This window comes from Calidris pugnax, unplaced genomic scaffold, assembly GCF_001431845.1.
Source record: "Calidris pugnax isolate Ruff unplaced genomic scaffold, ASM143184v1 scaffold448, whole genome shotgun sequence".
Taxonomy (NCBI): domain Eukaryota; kingdom Metazoa; phylum Chordata; class Aves; order Charadriiformes; family Scolopacidae; genus Calidris; species Calidris pugnax.
The window spans coordinates 654,596-675,675 of record NW_015091198.1 but is presented as its reverse complement, the minus strand read 5'-3'; the positions used below and the strand labels follow the sequence as shown (position 1 = coordinate 675,675).

Here is a 21,080-nt window from a genome sequence, read left to right as displayed (position 1 = left end):
ATAACAATACAGATAACCTCTTTTAACAGGGGTCTCTATTATCCAAATACACAGGCAGCCATCTGGCAGAAACCACCCTCAGTGCTTGTACACGGTGTTCACCAGCTGTCAGAGGATCTCTTTTGAATGACTGATCAGCCAAGTAGAACATACCTACAAGCAGTTCTTCCACTTCAGATTTGTACCTTGGATATCAAATATTACTTAAGAGCCAAGTACATGCCAATGGCACAGGAAAAGCTCTGGGAAAAATTAGGCAATTTGCACTCAAAGACTGCATCAACTGGTAGTTTCCCGCCTCAAGTTGCCTGTTATCAAAACCAAATCCAACACACCTGGCCCTGGAGGAGAACATTCTTTCACGGCAACAGATGCTGCTGGAGACGTAATAGGACTCATAATGTCCCAGCTCAAAAATACACATGGAAAGTTGTAGGTGACTTAGTTGACAGAAAAAAAATGCATGCAGTGAGATTAATTTGATCAATTCCTTTAAAATTTCTTTGACTTGCAGTGGGAATGAGACACAGGAAAGAATCTGTCTTCTAAAGAAAGATAATTTCTTTTATATGGCTGTTCTGAGCTGAATATATTTGTACAGTCTTCATGTCTGGAGCACAGATGAACAACAGGAACATTAAGTTTGACCCAAACCAAATCAAATTTCATTTCAACCTGTTTTACCCACAGAGCTTCACTTGAACACTTATTCTCCAGGTAGCCTGCAACTCCCTAACTTTGTCTTGCAAGTCCACGTGCATTTTTTTTCCCAGCAAGATAATGCTTTAAATTACATTGCTGTAGAAAACATGTTAGACATTGTTCCCAACAAAGCAGGCACTGAAGAGAATGTAGGTCTTTCCAGCTGTAGCAATGACATATTAATGCTGGAAATCATAAAAAAGAACATAAATGGGTGACTCAAAAGAGACAGTTTAACCAAACCAATTTGTAACAAAGCCTAAATGTCACAGAGTCCTCAGGTCAGGGCAGTAACACACTGTACAGGAGCCCCCGACTTGGTGTCTTTACATCACACTGGCAACAATTCTAATAGGAAAGGGGTGGATATTGCTAGTGCTGGGTATGACCGGGGGATATAGTGTTTACCAGTGGAACACAGAGATCTCTAGCAGTTTGGAGTCTCAACGGAAAAAGTCTAGCACGAACCACACAATATGAGAGCAGGTAGAGCTACTAATTCAGGAAAACCTACACTCAGTGACATACAGCAAACCATATCCCTTTCCTGAGCCATGTGTAACAGAGGTCAGGAAGGACGGACAGGCCATTTACCGGTATAACATAACAAAGGGAAAGCATCACCATCAAGAGGCAGAAAATCAGAATTAGAGACTCACCCTGTGACTATGTCCACACAAGGAATGGAGGTGCAGGGACCAGACTGGGCTGGGAAGGGGTACACCACTGTCACTTAACCCCGGCTATGCTGTGTCTCTGTAAAGTCCCATTAGGCTGCTGTAAGAAAAGCACAATGCCAAACTGGAATCAGCACCTAGAAGGCGGCCAACAACACATTTGCACTCTCTGCCCTGCTGCAGTATTTATTTCTACTCTCTTTTCTGCAAGCACACACACACACACACACAAATCATTGATCTTAATGTCCGATTTTTTTACAACCACCTTTCTTCCCAAAAAAACCTGGTAAGAAAAACATCAATCGCTTTGCCGCTGTCTGTTTGAGACATTTCCTGATTCCTGGAACTGATACTTGAAACCTGGACAAAGTTTGCTTTTCTGTGGCTTAGGGCAGGATCTACCATCTCTCAGCTCCCTTATCACTTTACCCTGTGCGTGGGCGACAGGGTATGTGCTGCCAGATCTTCTTGCTGCAATGAAGCCACCAAGACTGCAAACTGGGTGGTCAGGGCATCCCCGGGAATGCGAATCTCCCTGTCAGCCTCCTGCCTGCTAACAGGCCTGAGACCAAGGTGCTGGGCTCACCCTGGAGCCTATGCCAACCCAAGGAGGGCACTCCCTAGGAGGCTCTACATGACAGGACCTTGTGAGTACGTCCAAATCTTATCTCTGGGCACCCAGACTCCGTAATTCCCAACAAACTCTGTTTTACTTCTTTCCTCTCAACTGCCCTTGCATGGTTCCCTCCTGTCTGCTCCGATATGAGATCGGACTGCCAAACGAAAAACCAGTAAAAGTATTCAGGCTGCAACTGGTTTTGTAACACGGGTGCTTCTGCCTGTAAGAGCAGACAGACAGACAGCTCTCTGCATTGCCAGTATGTCACACTAAAAAGACCTTTACCCTTTGAGAGGCAAAACTCCTCTCAGGCAGGCCCCCCTACAGGAATAAGCTATTCCTGTAGTGCCATCTTCTGGCTCGTGGTGTAGGAAGGCTGCAAACAGGGCTGATCAAAAGAAAAATATTTTTTCATCTGGTAAAAAACATTACAACAGGTTTAGACTATGGATCAATATACAGAAACACCCAAACCAGGGGAGTTCTCTCAACAGATTATGTAAAATTCACTTCCCAGTAAATTATTAGTTTTAAAATGACGAGATTTAAAAAAAATATCTTCTGGGCCGATCTGCTTTGTGTTTTGAGCCATTACAACTTGCTTTTCAGCTTTTGTTTTATTTCTCAACAAACATCAAGGCTCAAAACTCACAGTTTGCTTACAATTTTTGTGCAATCTCATGACTCTGGAAGGTAAGGCCTGAAGGTTCCCCAACACCACGTGGGGAGTAAGGAAAGCATATACATGGAATCACGGAATTGTCAGAGTTGGAAGGGACCTTCTAGAGACCATCCAGTCCCACTCCCCTGCCAAAGCAGGGTTGCCCAGAGCACATCACTCAGGATGGCATCCAGGAGGGACTTGAAGATCTCCATAAAAGGGGACTCCACACCCTCCCTGGGCAGCCTCTTCCAGGGCTCTGCCACCCTCACCCCAAAGAAGTTCTTCCTCAGATTGGAGTGGAACTTCCCATGTTCCAGCTTGTGCCCATTGCCCCTCGTCCTGTCACTGGGAACCACTGGAAAGAGTCCGGCTCCACCCTCCTTCAACCCACCCTTTAGATACTTATAAGCATTACTAAGGTCTCCCCTCAGCCTTCTCTTCTCCAGACTCTGACATCTTCATCCTTTCCCCCACTTCCAGTGGTTTTCTTTTCCTACAAGTAACACTCCATCTTTCGGAAAGCCCCTGCTTTCCACAATAACCATAAAACACCTTCTTTAGGGAAGCAGCCCTACCAAAAAAAGCAAAAAAAGAGAGATCTTCTGGAAATTAAAACCCACCGACATCAGGAGGAGGCCGTGGGGTGGTACTTTCCTCCTGTTGCCGCCAAAATGGCCGCTGAGGGGCGCTGTGAGGCCAGGCCCAGGGATGCCTTCGCGGCCCCGCCCCGCCTGGAGCAGCCCTCTGGGTCCCTCGCCGGTTCGGGGGGCGTTAGGCCCCCAAAAGCCGTCCTGCCGACCCGGAGAGGGGTGACAGCCCCTTCCTTCCCTGAGGGGGGGAAGACGGAGCCACGGCCGATCCGGGAGCGACCCAGGCCCAGCGCCATCGCACCGCCGACCCCTGAGGGCAAGACCCCCTCAGACCCGGCGGCCGCCTCGCCCTCCCTGTGGGTGCGCCTGAGCCGCCTGTGCTCCCGCTCCTCTCCCCAACCCGATTTCGAAACGGCATTAGAAGAACAATAGTAATGCAAGTGTTTCATCATAATCCTGTTATAAGCCCAGATGTATCAGAAGGGATTTATAACCGTAGGCAAGGCGGGAGCAAGGACGGCTGCAGGGGGGCCAGCCCCAAACCCTTCCACTCCCCACACGGGGCGAGGGGAGGCGCAACGCCGGCACACCTGAGGAGCTGGCCACTAAACGACCCGGAAAGAAAACAGTCTCAATAATTAATAATAATAATAGTAGTAACAACAACACGGCCAGCCTACATGAATTACGGCGCGGCGCCGTGACGGGGCGATGACCGCAGCGCCCCCGCCCCCGCCGCGGACGTTGAAGGCCGCTGCCGCCCCGCCTGCTCCGTCCCGCCGCGGCGCAAGATGGCGGCGCGGCTGCTCCGCCTGCGAGGCTTGGTGAGGGCCGCCGGCCCCCGCTCCTTCTCTGCCCAGGCCAGGTTAGCGGGGCGCAGGGCCGGCCTTGGTGGGCATCGCCGGTGCCGGGGGTTGCCTGTGCCTGGGGGGGGGCGGGCGGCAGGCGGGCGGGCACCCCTTGCACCTGGGCGCGTTAAGGGGGTGTTCTTGGGTTTGGCTTGTCCGTGTGGGGCTGGGTGTGTGGCTGCTCATGGGGTTGCACAGGCGTATATACGGCTTTATATATGCGGTGGGTGTACGTACCTATGTATATATTTCAGGGGTATGGGTGCGTGCTCTGTATATATGTGTCGGGATGCTTAGGGGCACAAGCGTATTTGTATGTATAGGCGCGTGTCTATACGTGGGCACCCGTGACCCCATCGCAGGAACCCCCTGAAGCTGCGGCCCAGGCCCGGGAGCCCCGCCCTGAGCCCCCCTGGGGCTGCGGCCCGGGAGCCCCCCTTGAGCCCCGTGGGGTTGCGGCCCGGGCCCGGGAGCCCCGCCCTGAGCCCCCCTGGGGCTGCGGCCCGGGAGCCCCCCTGAGCCCGCGGCCCAGGCCCGGCGGGGTCCGGGAGGCCGCTGAGCCCCCGGTGCCTGGCAAACCCGGGAGCCCCAGCGCATCCTCCCGTGACAGGGCCGACCTTTGCCCCACTTGCCGCCGTGGCTCCGGGGACACCGCGTCCCGTGGTGGCAGCAGGTGATGGGGCCGGGTGATGTCCTTGCCTGGTCACCCCCTGGCTTGGGGGCTGGCGAAGGGGCCCGGGGAAGGGGGATTTCGGGGAGCAGGAGCACAGGGTGGTGGTCACCACCTCTGCCGACCTTGGGAGCCGTGGCTCCGAGGGCTGTGGTTGGCCTGAAGGAGCAGCCCGTCCCGTCCCTGTGTGTCATGTGCGGGGTGTGAGCCGCAATTAGACGAAAGGGTGGTCCTGTGTAAAGTTCAGTGTCATCATCAACAGCTTTAAAAATAAGGTGGGGCTTTTGGGAGAGTCAGGGTACGTCTGTCACGAGAGGGCTGGGTTTGAGGGTACAAAAATACGGAACAAGCGAGTTGCAGTAGCCCGTTTCTTCCAAATACCACTAGAAATAGAGTCTGTGTTTCAGGGGTGTTGAATGCTTTGCAGTAGGAGGAGCGTGAGTAACTTTGTGAGGCTGTAAATAAAGACCTTCGTCTCCGTCATGGAGTAAATAAGTGAAGGCTCAGCTCTGTGGGACCTACACACAGTTACTGGGAAACTGAGGGACTGAGAGGTGAACAAAACCCTTTGAGAAAAGAACAGCAAATGTCTTTTCCATTTATTGTAGCTCAGCTCTGTATTTATAAGTCTGATACTTTGTGGCAATAAAATTAAAGCAAGTTGAAGAACCCAATGCACAGATACAAAAAGTGAATTTTCACTTCAGCAGTATGTTGCCCTTGACATTCTAAACCCATACAAAAGCTTTAAGCCCTTCTGTATTATTTATTACTTGTGTGGTTTTGACTACTGACATTTACCACTATTGCAGCTTTTATTTTTTGTTAAGCATTTTATCTTTATGTATCTTTCTGTCAGAGCTTTGGGAGGCTTAGCCTTCCTGTATGGCAAAAATACTGAAAGTTAGAAGGAATAGAAACTATTATTTTCAAGGTTAGAACTGTGCAGATACATGTGATAATGCAGGCTATAATACAGCCCTTGGGGTGTGCAAATCCATGGTGTACTCACTTTTATTTTGAGTGTATGAGTTTTTAGTGTCATGGATTTGCAATTTTGGGACTTCTTGGGGTATGTACAGAATGAACAAAACCCACAAAAAAAAAAGTTTACTTGTTTAAAAAGTTACCCCCTTGGTTTAAATTGAGCTGAATTGCATTTTGGAGGTTGTGTGGTGGGGGAAAAAGGCAGTGATGGTTTCTAGTATCTCTTATGAAGGAACTATCCTCTTCCCCATGTGTGTGTTATTACTATTATTACTGTTTTTAATTTATTTGAAGCATTAAGGACAAACCAGTCTTGCTTTACCTCCTTTCACAGCCCAGTGAAGTACAGAGTACATCAGGTCTTTGTATTTATTGTGGGTATCCTTTGAACCTAACAGTGTGCTAGGCTTGGGGTGTGAATTATGTTAAACACCATGTTTAATGTTTTTCCTCTCTTTTAAAAGCGGTGTGTAAATGGGGGTGCCTATATTCTAACAAATGCTTTCACTTGTCATTTTTTAGTCCTCTGCAAACTGAACAGCACGGCACAAAGCGCCCGGAACCATCTTCTGCTAAAAGTTTGATTGATATAGGCACTCGGAGGATCTTCTCGTCAGATCATGATATCTTCAGGGAGAGTGCCAGGAAGTTCTTTCAGGAAGAAGTGCTGCCTTTCCACGCAGAGTAAGATAGCTCATAAATGTTCTGGTTTCCCAAATTATACGCGTTTTTACCTGAAAGTGCTTTTTGGGATGTTACTCTGAATATGACAGAGTAAATAGAATACTGGTTTTCATTTACAAGCTTTCTATTTCAAATTTACCCAATTAAAACAAACCTGGCTATGAAAATCATATTTTCATATGATTTTTTCAAAGAAATTACGCATCACCAAAACTCACTGTGTTTTTGACCTCCAGTATAAGCAATCTGGCATCCTTGTCTTGGGCCTCTGAGCAGACAAACACAGTTTGCAGGGTTGCAGTGAAAGTATCCCTGGTTGTAGGTATTAACTCTTGACACTGATGTCTTGGGGTTACGATCTGGGAGAGAGTTCCCACGCTATTGTATTGCTGTTATCCCAAAAAAGCATTGACATTGTTTGTTTCTGGGTTACATTGCAGTAGACTTTGTAAATACAGTACATGTGGGATGGTAAGCTGGTTTATGTATTACCAAGAAGCTTGCACAAAATGTCTTTATGTAAATTTCCATCTTTTTCGCTTGTGTGGTGTTCTGCACAGAATAGAAGTGTCTTACTTCATTGAACTAGAGCTGGAGATTGTTTTTTTTGCCCTTGTTTTAGCTATATCTGATCCTGTTATAGTTGGGGAAAGAAAATAAATGAACGCAGAACACGTTTTTGAACAGAAAGCGTTAAGCTGCAGTAGTGTCTTAAGCAATTTTTACTTCACTTGAAAAACATTCCTGCAAAAACACTGGGGGGTAGCAAAGGGCTTATTCTTCTAGCACGCTGCTACATGAGGTTCCTGATGTTGCTCACAGCATGTATCCACAAACAGTTGAAATGGCACAATTGAGTGGGTGGGGTGTTGTGGCTGTGGGGCAGAAATGAGCAGCAGGAGGCAATGGAAACAGCTAACATCAGGGTTGTGGCCAACTATTTTTTCATCCTCAAACCATAACCTCAAAGTAGTATGCTTTTCCACTGTACAGTCATTATCTGTCCACAAAACTAGACGTTTTCCCTCATCTTTTGTTAGAATGACTTCTAGTGCAGGTTTGTGAACAGGTACTGGCTCTCCATGAGGTTACTGAAGATCCTGTTTTGCTGGCTTGCTGACCAACGACTTCCTAGAGGGACTGGAACAAGTTGGACTTGTGTTCTTGCATCACTTCAGTAACCTATGAGCCATTCTGTTCTCACACCTTTTAAGTACACCAGGGGGCTTCAGGCATAGTATATTAATTGGCTGGGCTGACATGAAGAGACAGATGTGGCATCAGTGAATGCAGTTGTGGATTACTGTGAGGAGAAGCTTTGGTGATGGGTGAAGTAGAGACTGGAATGGCCCTGAAAGTGGGGGGAACAGAAGCAAAGATGGTCACAAGCGAGATTTGTTTAAAATATCCAGTGTAGGAGCAGAAGCTCTGGGAATGAGCTTAAATGGGTAGGATAATATGCTTGATTAACTGTGGATAGTGCTGTGATTTAGCTCTGCTGCACACAGGTGTGTCAGAGGAGTGTCTCTGATATAATTTGTCTATGGCACAATGTTAAAATTGTGTTTATTTAAAAAAAGAAAAGACAAAACACCCACATTTGGGCCATTAATGGCCATCCAACTTTACATCAAGTTGGCAAACTCCATAGAGAAGTGCTAGAATAAGCAATTCCTGTGATGTTAATGTTTGCAAACTGTCAGCCTCAACTATCTACAAACTTGACATCACCTTAAACCAGTAATTTACGCTTTACATCAAGTTGGCAAACTCCATAGAGAGGCGCTAGAATAAGCGATTCCTGGGATGTTAATGTTTGCAAACTGTCAGCAGATAAGCCTCAACTATCTACAAACTTGACACTGCTTTAAAGCAGTAATTTACCAAGATACAGTATTGACTTGTAATAAGTGCACAGGGAGTGATTTTTGTATTAAAATGACTAATATATGTTAACGCTCTTATAAAGCAGTTCTCATTGGTAGGGTTGAAACCTTTCACAGAAGATGTGTTATACTCATTTTGTACATGGGGAAGAGAAAGACCTGCTTGTAATTATCCAGATGGTTGTGGCTAAATCTCCTCAATACCTGTCTGGCACTCAGACCAATAGGCAGCACTGCCTTTCATTTCAAGTCTTAAGGAGACATCAGGTTAAGTGTTGGAAGCAGGAGTTCAAACTTGTTATAGAGTTGGTGCCATTGTAATGCCAGTGGCATTTGTGGCCTTGAAGATAGACAACCTATTAATTAGTTGCACCTTCTTAGCTGCAAAATATAGTTGGCTGTGTACCCTGCGTGTCTGTTGTTGAGACTGAAAGTCTTTCTCTACGCAGTGAAACCTGCCTGCAGGTGTTCTAGCGAAGCAGCAGCTGTGACAAATAAACAGGAGCATGTGGGGGTTTTAATGTGTGACTCCCTTCTTGTGTTGATTTTGCAGGTGGGAGAAGGAGGGCCAGGTGAGCAGGGAGCTCTGGGAAAAGGCTCTATGCAGCGAAACCTGCCTGCAGGTGTTCTAGCGAAGCAGCAGCTGTGACAAATAAACAGGAGCATGTGGGGGTTTTAATGTGTGACTCCCTTCTTGTGTTGATTTTGCAGGTGGGAGAAGGAGGGCCAGGTGAGCAGGGAGCTCTGGGAAAAGGCTGGCCAGCAGGGTTTGCTGGGTGTTGCTATTGCTGAAAAACATGGAGGCATCGGAGCGGATATTCTCTCTTCAGCCGTGGTCTGGGAGGAGCAGTAAGTACTAAGTGCTTCAGGAAGAGTTTCAGTGATATTATCAAGAGATATTTTTTTTCTGTAAGATATCCTCATTATGGAATATGTTTGCTTACAGAGAATAGTGTTATCTTTCTCATGGAAAGGATAGTTTAGACACATGAAAATCCATCCCGTTCTAAGTATTCTGGATAGTTTTTTTGGTAACAGATGTCATTGTGCTCCACTGTTAGGAATTTGTGGCTGGGGGAAGCTTTTTTGCTAGGCTGATAGGTTATATACTCGTTTGGCTGTGAAAGTACATTCTGTAAATAACAGTACAAGTGCCACAAGCTCTGATTGTCTGAGACGTGTGTGTCATGGGGCTTTGTAATGGTGTAAAGCTTAGATCTCTGTAGTGCTTTTATTAACTTCATTTTCCCCACTCCTCAAGGATGTATGTTAACTGTACGGGCCCAGGATTCAGCCTTCATTCGGATATAGTCATGCCCTATATTGCAAACTATGGCTCTGAAGAACAGATTAAGCACTTTATCCCCAAAATGGTGGCAGGCAAGTGTATTGGAGCTATCGCCATGACAGAACCCGGGGCTGGCAGGTAAGCTAAGTATTAAAACAATGGTCTTAACGTTATGTGCTCCCTATTGATTTGTCAGTGAATAAAACTTATATGGTCATTTCAGTGGCTAGACAATATCCTAGATTAGGTAGGACCTCAAAAAAACTCTGTTACGTATGCGTTACTTTATTACAGCTTTGTCGTTTCCAGATATGTGCTAAGAATCCATTTCTCTATCATCCCACTGTGGGCAAATACGCTTTCTATTTGCTTTTATAGTGTGAGTTTATAGTTAACTAACCTGCTTGTCATGCGAACGTACTTCTAATATGCCATTTTCTCCTTACTACTTTTCATACCTTGGTAAAGAGGACTTGAGTTTACTATTAGCTTTTCTTATGAAATGGAATACCTTGTTTTCATTCCTCTGACTCCTTTCCAACAGAGAAATGTCCCCTCCTTGCCCGTCCTTATTGAAGGGCAGACAGTACATGTTTGGAGTAGGCACAGCTGATCTGGCCAGTTCCCAAAACCGAGAGGGACAGGTGAAGAGCAAAGCCTGTTGGTGTCACAGTTCTACGAGTGGCAGATGTTGCCTATGGCTTTTTACAGAGCCTCCTGATCAGGGCTGAGCCTGCTTAGAGGATGTGGTTTTGTCTGGCGTTTGTCATCTAAGGCATGTTGGTGTAAGGGGATGCTGACCTGTTGGTGTGTCACTGCTTGTTTTATACCACTTTTCCACAAGCAGATACGTTAAAATGGGACCTTATGTTCTTGTACAACTGCACAGATTTATCATCCCTTCCCGCAGCACTCTGGTGGTTTCTGTGTTGCGCTCTAAGCTATTCCACTGCGTTTCACTATCCTCATATGCATTTTCACTGAGTCCATGCCTGGATGGTATAAAATCTACCTTATTTTATGCTGGGTAGAATTAAAGATACAAATTGCAGCTTCTGAAATGGTTTCTTGAAGGACCTTTTGTGTTCTGTTTTAGTGACTTGCAGGGAATACGAACATATGCCAAAAAAGATGGAAGTGACTGGATTCTTAATGGGAGTAAGGTAAGTGAGCAGACAAAAATACCACTCATTGACTGTGGGAACTGCACACATTTAGACAGTGAAGAATGTACATCATTGTCACTCTTTCCCCCCACTCCTTCACTTCTGGTTTTTTGTGGGTTATGTTGTGGGGGTTTTTTTGCCCAGTTACTTTTTTAGTAGGATTTAAGATACTTCTGTCGCTCGCAATTTATGGCCAGGCTTCAGTAGGTTCTTCTTGTAGCTTTAAAATAACCCTATCAAAAGGCCTGTTTTTCCTTAAACTTGGAAGAAAAGGGGAGAAAGGGGAAGGGGAAAAAAAAAGTCCTGCGTAGTATGGACTGGACCAGGGCTGATTTATTTATTTATTTATTTAGCACTGAGGTTGAAAACCAAAATATATATACTACTACTACTGTGGAATCTTCTGTGGCCCAAGTTAAAACTTGTGTTGCCACAGTGCAAGCTGTGGAATCCTTATTCAGGAGCCTGCTGGTCATGTTAGCAGTATAAAACCCAACTGCATCAGGTGCCCTTTGTGTGTTGCCAAGCTGTTGCAAAGCTGGCAGCATTAACCTTGTCTTTCATTGCCATAATAAAAAAAGCAAGAAGGCAGAAATAGTGCTTGAATGGAAGTCTGGCTTCAGCATTAACCTTGTCTTTCATTGCCATAATAAAAAAAGCAAGAAGGCAGAAATAGTGCTTGAATAGAAGTGTGGCTTCAACAAGGCTTTTTTTTTTCTTGTTAAAGCTATGAAATGTCTTAATTTTCTTTCTCTCCCAGCTCCCCCTTTTCCTTTGTACTTGTGCTAATAACATGTTACTGGTGGAGACTTCTGGTCTTAGCTGAATTTGTGCAGACAGAGAATGTGTGCAAGCAAATATGCTCATACAGATGCTCAAAAGGGTACTTGGTTATGCTGCACAGTTGAAGCCAAGCAGGACAGATTGCGCTTTTTTTTTTTTTCTATTTTTTTTCTGGAGTTGAGATGTATCCCTTTGGCAGGTTCGTGAGTCATTCTGCAGGATTATAGTAAGCAGTTGTGACAAGAAGCCGTTCATAGTTTTGCATGTTAACGCCTTGCTAATTTAATTTCTAGGAAAGAGAACCTCTGTGTTCATTTGATACCATATTCCTTAATGATGGGACTGACATAAGAAATAGATCTGTGCATTCTTGAACTTCACATTTCTGACCCACACAATACTTCTCAAACTAATTTCTACTTTAATAGACTTTGTTCCAGAACACTTAATTTAGAAAGCTTAAAGCTTAACATTCTTCTGGATGCTTAAACCTTGCCTTTCAGTTCACCTGTGAAAGTGTCAGTGCAAATTTTCTTCCTGTTGCTTGATGATCTCTTGTAATGTCTATCCACCTAGCTTGTTGCTTTATTCAAAGTTGCATTTCTTTACAGGTATTCATCACTAACGGTTGGATGAGTGATGTAGTGATCGTGGTTGCAGTTACAAACCGGGAGGCCCGATCTCCTGCTCATGGAATCAGCCTTTTTCTGGTGGAAAATGGAACAAAAGGTTTCATCAAAGGACGCAAGCTGCACAAAATTGGCCTGAAAGCTCAAGTGAGTTCATACAACCCCTAACACATAATGCACTTGGAGGATGTCTGAAACAACTTAATTCTTGGCATTAGCTAAATAGATATAAAATGGAACTGTGGTGCTATTCTAATTCTTAGGCTTTAAAGCATAAATGATATACATGCAAAATATGTATGCAGAGCGTGCCTATGAAAGCCTGTGATGTGCAAGGAGAAGCTGAGAAAGCTTGGTGCTATTCTAATTCTTAGGCTTTAAAGCACAAATGCTATACATGCAAAGTATGTATGCAGAGTGTGCCTATGGAAGTCTGAAGCCTGTGATGTGTAAGGAGAAGCTGAGAAAGCTGGTTTTGTTCACTTTGAAGAAACCTGAAAGGACAGTATCTTATTGGTGTCTGTCGCTACCTGATGGTTGGCTGGAGAGATGGTGGAGCCAGATTCTTAGAGGAGCACAGTGAAAGGGAGAGTGGCAAGGGACACCAGTTACATTAAGGAAAATTCTAAGTAAGTGTTAAGAAAAAAAAATCCACCATAAAAGTAATCAGATACTGGAAAAGGGGCCCAGGGAGTTTGTGGAGCCTTCATCTTTGGAACTTTGGAAAGCATCTTTGGATGAGGCCCTCAGCTGCTCGCTTGGCTGGAGCTGCTTTGAGGAGGAGATAAACTAGATGACCTCTGGAGGACCCTTCCAAATGAAATGATTTCAAGTTAAAGTGTAGAATAGCATGAAAAAAATGGGACAAAAGAAGTGGGGTGAAGAGATGAGAATGTCCAGCTATAAACTGTTGTATTTAAAATCCTCTTAGGACACAGCCGAGCTGTTTTTTGAAGACGTGCGGTTGCCAGCCAGTGCCTTGCTTGGAAAAGAGAACAAGGGCTTCTATTATCTGATGGCAGAGCTCCCTCAGGTAAGAGAAACGTGAGTGTTTGCTGTCTGTAGGAAGAATATAGAGACACTTTTTGTCATTGGAAGATTATGTATCGTGGGGAGCTACCTTGGGCTCAGAATCAGGATGTCTAGGCAACATTGTGTTGACACTGCAGCTTTTTAACTGAAGTATGTGCTCCCTAGTGCTGAAAGTGCAATTCTTTCGGTGTTGGTAAAAATGTTGATATTCCATCAGCTCAAAGCCAGATCTCCTAGTCAGTAACCCAGCTATTGGAGAACCCGAGGGTAGTGTATTTAAAAGAACATACCACAGTTTTCTTATATACTTCTGGCATGGAACCACTTTGTGTAGTAAATTAAATATAGCTTGGAGGTCTACGATGCGTTTGGCATCCCCTTTAAAGATACAATCAAGCACTGCTGTTCTAGCTCTTTTACCAGTAGAAACATATTAAAGATAAAAGGAACTTTTTTATTTTTTTATGTCCATACAGCACAATAAAGAAGTTGTTTAGTTGCCAAAATACCTTGCTAGGGGAAATAACAGTTTACAACTTACTTTACGAAGTTTTGGAATTATTTGGGAGGACAAAGAGGCAATGTGGTTTTTTTAGAACGTGACTGTGCTTTGTCAAAACTAGACTTTGTGTTTGCCTCATCTGGTTGGGATCATGTTTATTTAATTTTATACTGTGAGTAAATACAAAACCTGATCAAAGAAAATCTTCACTGCTTTAAAGAAATAAATGCACCCATGAACAGGTTCAATGTGCTGCATCAGATTATTTCAATGGGGCTAGAAGTAATTGTTCTGTACTTAGTTTCTCTTCTTCAGCATGTTATGAGGAAGGAAAATGCAGCCAGGATTTTTTAATAGGTTTTGTTTTTTTCTAGAGGTGTCTTGTTGAAATTGTTAAACAGAGTTGTTTAAATTGAGCAGTGAAAACCAATAATTGAAATAGAATTCTATGTGGATGTTTCAGTCAGTAAGAGATGTTTGATTGATTTGTAGCTTTTTTTTTTGAGTCACTGTGGTAGAATATTACCTTGGAAAAGACTTAAAAATGAGCTTCAGGCAGCAAGTCATTTGTCCCACTCATTAATTTCAGTAATGCAGTGTGTCTGGTTTGATACTTAGTGGGACTTCTGCCCCCCTCCCTTAATGAATAGCACTGAGCATCTGTGTCCCAATTGTGCATCTGATATGGAGAAATGTAGGACTAATTCAACTGGATTCCACAATTTTGTGTTTCAAAAGGAAAGACTGCTAATTGCTGATATGGCTCTTGCCAGTTGTGAATTCATGTTTGAAGAAACAAGGAATTATGTGAAGCAAAGAAAAGCTTTTGGGAAGACAATTGCACACTTGCAGGTGAGTTTGAACTGAGAGACTTGGATACGTATTCCAGTGTTGCTTTTGCCTTGTGTCTGTGAAATAGTGAGCAGATGACAATCACTGGGCTGTTTTCAAAGGGCTATTTGAACAGGTTTCACTGTTGGACTGTGGCTGTTTGCCTCCGTGCCCACTGTTCATTTCCCCTGAATGCCTGCAGAGGTGTTTTGTGTTCAGCTTTATGGATATTGTGATGGGATTCCTCAGCTCGCTGGGTATTTAAGTGACTGTGTGTAAAACTGTTGGGTCATTCTCTGTGAGCATACCTCACTCCTGACAGTGGTGGTTAATTGTATTTTGAGACATTCATGCCTACGCTCTTCAGCTGCAGTCATAAAACAGATGTTCCTTTCCGCAGTATTGCGATGTTACAATTTTCCCAAAAACCACATTAGTTGTTAGGGCTTGAAGCAGACCAAGCTCTTGCATGTTTGGTTTATAGGATAGAAATGACTCACATGGGTTAGAGGATGTTGGCTGACTTTTTTTTTTTTTTAAATACACTTTTGAAATAATTTGAAAAAAAAAAAAAATCCCATTTCTAGGTCTTGATACTTCCTTTGTTGAAATCAGATCTTTAGTTGTGAATAGCAGCAGAATTGAAGCCTTTAGAGGCTGGAATGCTAGCTATCTTCCAGAAAATTATGATCTTCATCTGTTTTTAAAGCTAACATTCAGAAATCCATAATTACAGATGGAATTTACTTCATAAACTTCATAAGGTACATTATTTTTGCCAAAATAATCCATTCTTGCATACCTCTTCAGTTTCCTTTTTTGTTGCTGATGGCTAGAATGTGCATATAATCAAAAATCCTTTCTAATTAGGGTTCTGCCTTGCCTAATTCATTTAGTCATGGCACAGTCCAGTGTTTGAAATCAAATCTTTTCTTTGTAATAGTAGACCGGTCCATTATATTTATTGTCAAAGGAAGCAAGAAGATTTTTTTTTTATATATATATACAATTTAGGACTGTGAAATTAGAAGAGCTCTTGCTACTGGGTGGTGTTTTTATCACCTCCCTTCCAGAATTACAAGATGATGGTTGAACGTTTGCCTGGTCTGGTTTTACATAACGATAGCGATGGATTTCGCCTCTTCTATCTGGAAACTTTTCCAACGTGACTGAACTCGGTGTCGAAAAATCTTCTGATCATCTAAAATGTCCTTTGTTTTCGCTTGTGTCTCTTTGTGTATGGATTTAACTGTGAAGAACAGAATGCACAGAAAAAGCGTTCAAGAGATGATGAAATGTTATTGATTGGGGAAATCAGTGGCTTTTCACAAAGTGAAAGGACTTTTCTCCACAAGAGGGAGCTCTGAGAGTCAGAGCACCCGAGGCCGCCTACTGCGCTCTCTAGGAATTTGTTTGCAGGCTCCTGGGTTTTTTTTTCTTTTAAGGTCGTGTTTTGAGTTGGTCTTGAAGCAAAGGGCAGTAATTATCTCTAATAAGATTGGTATAGACATAATGGTATGAGAAGGAAGCCGTGCTCTGCTGGTCAGAGCCAAACTATTTTGAAATAGTGGTTTCTATCAGAAATCCTTTTAGAAAATGCTCCATTTTCTACTTCAAATATCACTCAAAAACTGTAACGCTTCTGCTCTTTCTTTCTTCTGCCTTCCTCCATCCACTTCCAAAATAAGACTGTACAGCACAAGTTGGCAGAAATGAAAACTCAGATTTGCGTGGGCCGAGCTTTTATGGACAACTGTTTGCAGCTGCACGCAGATAAACGTCTGGACTCCTCCACAGCTTCTATGGCAAAGTACTGGTATGTGGTTAAAGTAATTTGGAAGTGTTACTTGCATGATCTTGACAGGAGTCTAATGAAAAAAAACACTGAACTGTGCAGATGTAATAAAAAGATAAAATTGCTTTCTGATTAATAACAAAATTGTTAGCTTCTAATAGGGATGACTAGCTTTAACTTTAATCATGTAGTAAACAACAACAATAGTTACATTGAGAACCAGTGTGGGTTAAACAGATCAATTTCAAAATAACAGCATGCTTTTAAAACAGGCTTCCATTAATAACAACATCAGGGCTTGGCTTTAAGTTCAAGTAACAGTGAGTCCTTCATTGGTATTAGATGAACACTTACATTTTACTGTAGCAAATTGTTGTTGGGAGTTTTGGGATGGGTTTTGTGTTTTGTTTTTAATCAGGGGTGTTGTGGTGGTGGTTTGTGTGTTTGTTTTTGTTAGTTTTTTTTTAAAAGCACAGGTTTATTTGAAGCCCATATGATACTTTTTAGTTAATGTTACTTAGCAATAGCTGTTTGGCCCAGCCAGTTTCTGAAGCTGTCTGGTTTTGGGAAGAAATAGTTGGCTGCAGTTATTGCTGTAACTGAGACTAAACAGTGTTTTCCTTTATTGGCCAGAACTCCTTCTCCCTCTCCCCGTACTTGGTGGTGTTATCTGTTAATTTAGGCTTAACCAGAGAAAACTGGATGAGTAGAAGAATCTAAGATAGTGGCAGATCAAATTGTATAGTTTTATTATGCTTGCAAAGATGGGAGGGGGGAAAAAAAAGTATATCAGATGTGAACAAATAATTTTATGTAAGATGCACAAGTTTACAGATTCTCGACTTTTAAAAATAAGTATAGAGGAAATGAGCAGAAAACACTAAGGGAATCCAGAAAGAGTATTTACAATGAAAGCATTTTGATTGAGTGCTATTCCTGGCACTGATTACCTAGAAGTACCAGGTACATACGCAGAGGCATTCGGTTTTGAGGGGGAGGAAACAACTAGTGCCAGCTCAGATATGTAGACTTTCTTACTCAACTATTTTCCCAAAGCCAGGCATCTGAAACTCCCCCACGCTCCCATCTGCTTCGTGCCACAGTTTGTTGTGGATTTCCCCTTTCCCTGATCGAGTCCTGGTGACTCCCTTCCATAAAACTATCCTAGAAAACGCTTGAATGTAGAGTTGCTTTATTCCCTAATGTTTCAGGAGACTATCTGCAGTTAATTTCAATTCAAACCTTCTGTGTAGTCAATGTCTTGAGTTAGAGCTTTGAAGGGTTTTAAAACATAGTTTGTGCATCTCTTTCCTAATATCTGATGAACAGTCTGTAGGTTTTATTTTGTGGTGATGGGTTGTGTTAAATACACCTAAATTAATATGAAAATATGTTTAGGAAAGCGTTGCAGTAACTCCTTGCTGCAGACTTAAAGTTGGTACAATAAATTGTAAGGCTTTGACTGGGTGAGGGGATGGTTTGGAGGAATGGAGAGAGGTGATTTGGAGGAGAAGACTCTTACATTCTTCCACGGGAAGCAATTGACTTGAATGATCACTTTCTTTACTTCTGTTGTGTCTCTGAAAGTTACATGTTTAGAAAGTGGATTTCTTCCTGTCTTTTAAATTTACCTTAAACTTCCAGTATAGTTAAAGTCTTATTTGGCAGTTAAATCCACATTTTGCTGTGAGCAATCCCACTTTAAAAATTAAAGTATTTTTTTAGAATTGAAAACTATGAAATCTACTGAGGAAAATAAATTATCCCCAGGTGACACTGAAAGAGCATCATGGTGTGTTGCGGGTGGGAGTGTGTGTGTGAGAGCCTGTGATGCTGTTAATTTTTGACAAGGCTGAAAGATTTCAGTAAGAAAAGAGTCTCTACCAACCTGCTTTACAAAAGAAATCTCTTGGCCTGTAAGAAAGGTAAAGAAGCTTGTCCGTTTTAAAAGCTTTCCTTTTCCATAAAGAGAACAGATCTTTAATAGATTAAATTGAACAGTATTTATTTATTACCAATCATGAAGGAAGAAAAAAGTCCCTCAGAATATAAAATATTTTAATGGCCCAGCATTTAAGATCAGCTTATATAGAGTAAAAAGGTTTTGGTTATATTTTTGTCTTGCTAACTTATCTGTACCTCTAGTAAATGTTTCACAGCATAACATCCTTCTCAAAACAAATTCTTTTTTTGGCCGTTTAAGGTGTTCTGATCTCCAAAACAGCATAGCTACACAGTGTGTGCAACTGCACGGAGGATGGGGGTACATGTGGGAGTATCCAATTGCAAAGTAAGTGTAACACTTCAGACTTGAATGATGAAAGATTTCCACCAAAGTAAAAAGAGGCACTTCCTTTATGTCTCCTTGTCAGTTGTTTTGTGTTAGTTCTGATTCACTGTTCCTTTTCTCATCGTGTTTATTGAAAGGCAATCTACTGTACAGATGTCTGCAGGAAGGCTTTGTTTTGATTCTCCAAATAACTCATAAGCTGTCAAGCAATTATTATCTGGTTTTTTTTCACAAAATAGAAGTTGCTTTTCTAGAAGAAAATGTTAACTGAAAAAAACCAGAGAAGCAATGTAAAAAAAAAAAAAAATTAAAAAAAAAAATGGGGAGATAGTTTGAATGTTTAATCTGAAATTAAATGTATACGTATGATGGAAAGAAAACATGTTGGTCAGTCTAAATCTTGTGTAATACCACAAAATAACAAATTGCCTAATCAAGAGCATGACTGGCTACATTCAGCTTTTTCACACCTTTTTAAATGGAAAAGCTATGAGATTTATATGTAGAAGGAATTTGCCATTCCGATTTTTTTTTTTTTTTTTTTGCTTGCTTTATGAATTTGGGGACACTTATGGAGGAGTTTTATGTATTTCCTTGTGTATTATCTGCTAAGATGTTTTCTTTTATATACATGCAATTTGCTACACTAAGTAGAGGTTTTTGTGCTTTTTTAATATATTTTTTTTTAAAAAGGGGGGTAATCCGATAGTAGAAATAGCAAAAACAGGACTGCTATGCAGTTGTCATAAGCAGTTGAAGTAATTTTTTTAACTGAGTAGGCTTAGCTTTTTAAAAATTCTAAATGCATTAAGAGCATGAAATGCTGCTTTAAAAATACACTCATTTAAAAAAACACAGGAAAAAGTAACTTGTGAGTGTTCTGCACCCTATCTTACGAAATAGGAAGGCTGGTGTCAGTAGAAGGCTGTAGCCAGCTGATGTGAAACCAGGTGGCACTTTTCTTTGCCTGCCAAGGTGTTTTGAGTCCCACCTAGAAGAAAAAACTGACAGCACCACCGTTAGCAAGTCCTCTTGGCAGGATCAGACAGGCCCAGGGCATTAGAGCAAATTACTGTGATAACTATCAGTTTGGTTCTGCAGGAGTTGTGGGGTTTTGTTTGGTTTTTTTCACAACAAGGAGGCACCTGGGTCTTGCAGTTCATGCAGGCTCAGGTGATGTGAGGAAAGAAGGGAACAAAAATGGTGGTGGTGGGGGTAGAAGTCTGGTTTTATTGAGCTTAATTTTATTCTGGTTTAATAAGGGGGGATAAATAGAGACTTTACAATGTAAACAAAAAGCCAGGGAGGAGTTACTGACCAAATCCCAAGTTGGGCATAGTAACCTTGAAAAGGTGAAATATTTTTGGTAGTTGAAACCTTTTTGAAAGTGTGAACCTCTTCAAAAAAAAATGAGAATATGGAGGGATCTTCAAAGATAAAATTTGGTATTTTCTCCTTTCATTCTATGTCCATTCTGAGGAGCTGTTTTTAACCTTTCCTTTTTTTGTTGTTTGTTTTTTTTTTTTTCCCTCAGAGCTTTTGTGGATGCCCGTGTTCAGCCAATCTATGGTGGTACCAATGAAATAATGAAAGAACTTATTGCTAGAGACATTGTCAGTGACAAGTAGGGCAGACGCTTACTCCTTTGGAGAGTCTCCTGGCATCCTTTTATATTAATATATGGCATAAAATCAGACATCAGAATGTAAGTAAAATGAATGTGGTGTATCATATTCTTTCAAGGAAGTGACAATATTAAAAAATGCATATGGAGAGTATCTAATATTTAATGAACTTTCAAGTTAAAGATCTTTGGATGACGCACACTAATTCTCTGGGTTCCTAAAGTTCTGGTAGCAAAAGGCAATTTTGTGTCTGGAACTTTATGGGTAGCTTGGTCCTTCAGACTTGACACCGTTATATTGAATCTAACCCTCGCTTTTGGGAGACCAATCTCTTCTCTGGGCAAGAATTAACAAGTAAACAGAAGTTACATGTTAGTATACCTCCAAGTTTTTGTTTCCCCCTTGACAAATATCACTGTGTCCAAGTAGAACTTGCCACTTGCTCACAGGGCCTGGGGGGGGAAGCCCACCACTGACTGCTATGTTTACACGTAACCCTGAATGCCTTATTTTTAATCACTTTGTTCAGAAAAAAACCAACACAATAAAGCATTTCTATGCAATCTGGTGGTTGTCTGTGTTACTTCAAAGCCTGAGGTGACCTGGGGTGCTGCCTCTGCGCCCCTGTTCACCTCAGGGCTCTGAGGGGGAGTCTGAGGGAAGGGAAGGTGATGATGCTGGTCGATATTTTCAGATATTTACAAGTTATTATCCCTAATACAAATGCTAAAATTTCTTCTCTGTTTTTATTTCTTGTTTTTTTTTTAATCATTTCTGCATGTAAGGGGTTGTATCTTCATCTCCACGCC

At 42.4% G+C, this 21,080-nt stretch overlaps 1 protein-coding gene across 1 annotated transcript; it reads left to right on the top strand.

Moving 5' to 3' along the window:
• The first annotated feature begins 4,046 nt into the window (after positions 1–4,046).
• On the top strand, positions 4,047–20,834 carry ACADL (acyl-CoA dehydrogenase, long chain). Its single transcript, XM_014959640.1, has 11 exons — positions 4,047–4,120; positions 6,283–6,444; positions 9,042–9,179; positions 9,592–9,756; positions 10,715–10,781; positions 12,179–12,343; positions 13,128–13,229; positions 14,469–14,582; positions 16,250–16,377; positions 18,560–18,646; positions 20,181–20,834. The coding sequence occupies exons 1-11, from the start codon at positions 4,047–4,049 to the stop codon at positions 20,272–20,274; spliced, it is 1,296 nt and encodes a 431-aa protein (XP_014815126.1). The 3' UTR covers positions 20,275–20,834.
• The last annotated feature ends 246 nt before the right edge of the window (positions 20,835–21,080 follow it).

Bases quoted from the DNA above. Each gene is read 5' to 3' on its own strand.
- ACADL (XM_014959640.1), top strand. From the start codon at position 4,047: ATGGCGGCGCGGCTGCTCCGCCTGCGAGGCTTGGTGAGGGCCGCCGGC. The intron at 13,230-14,468 runs GTAAGAGAAACG...GTGTTTCAAAAG, and splicing joins TGATGGCAGAGCTCCCTCAG to GAAAGACTGCTAATTGCTGA. The intron at 16,378-18,559 runs GTATGTGGTTAA...TGGCCGTTTAAG, and splicing joins GCTTCTATGGCAAAGTACTG to GTGTTCTGATCTCCAAAACA.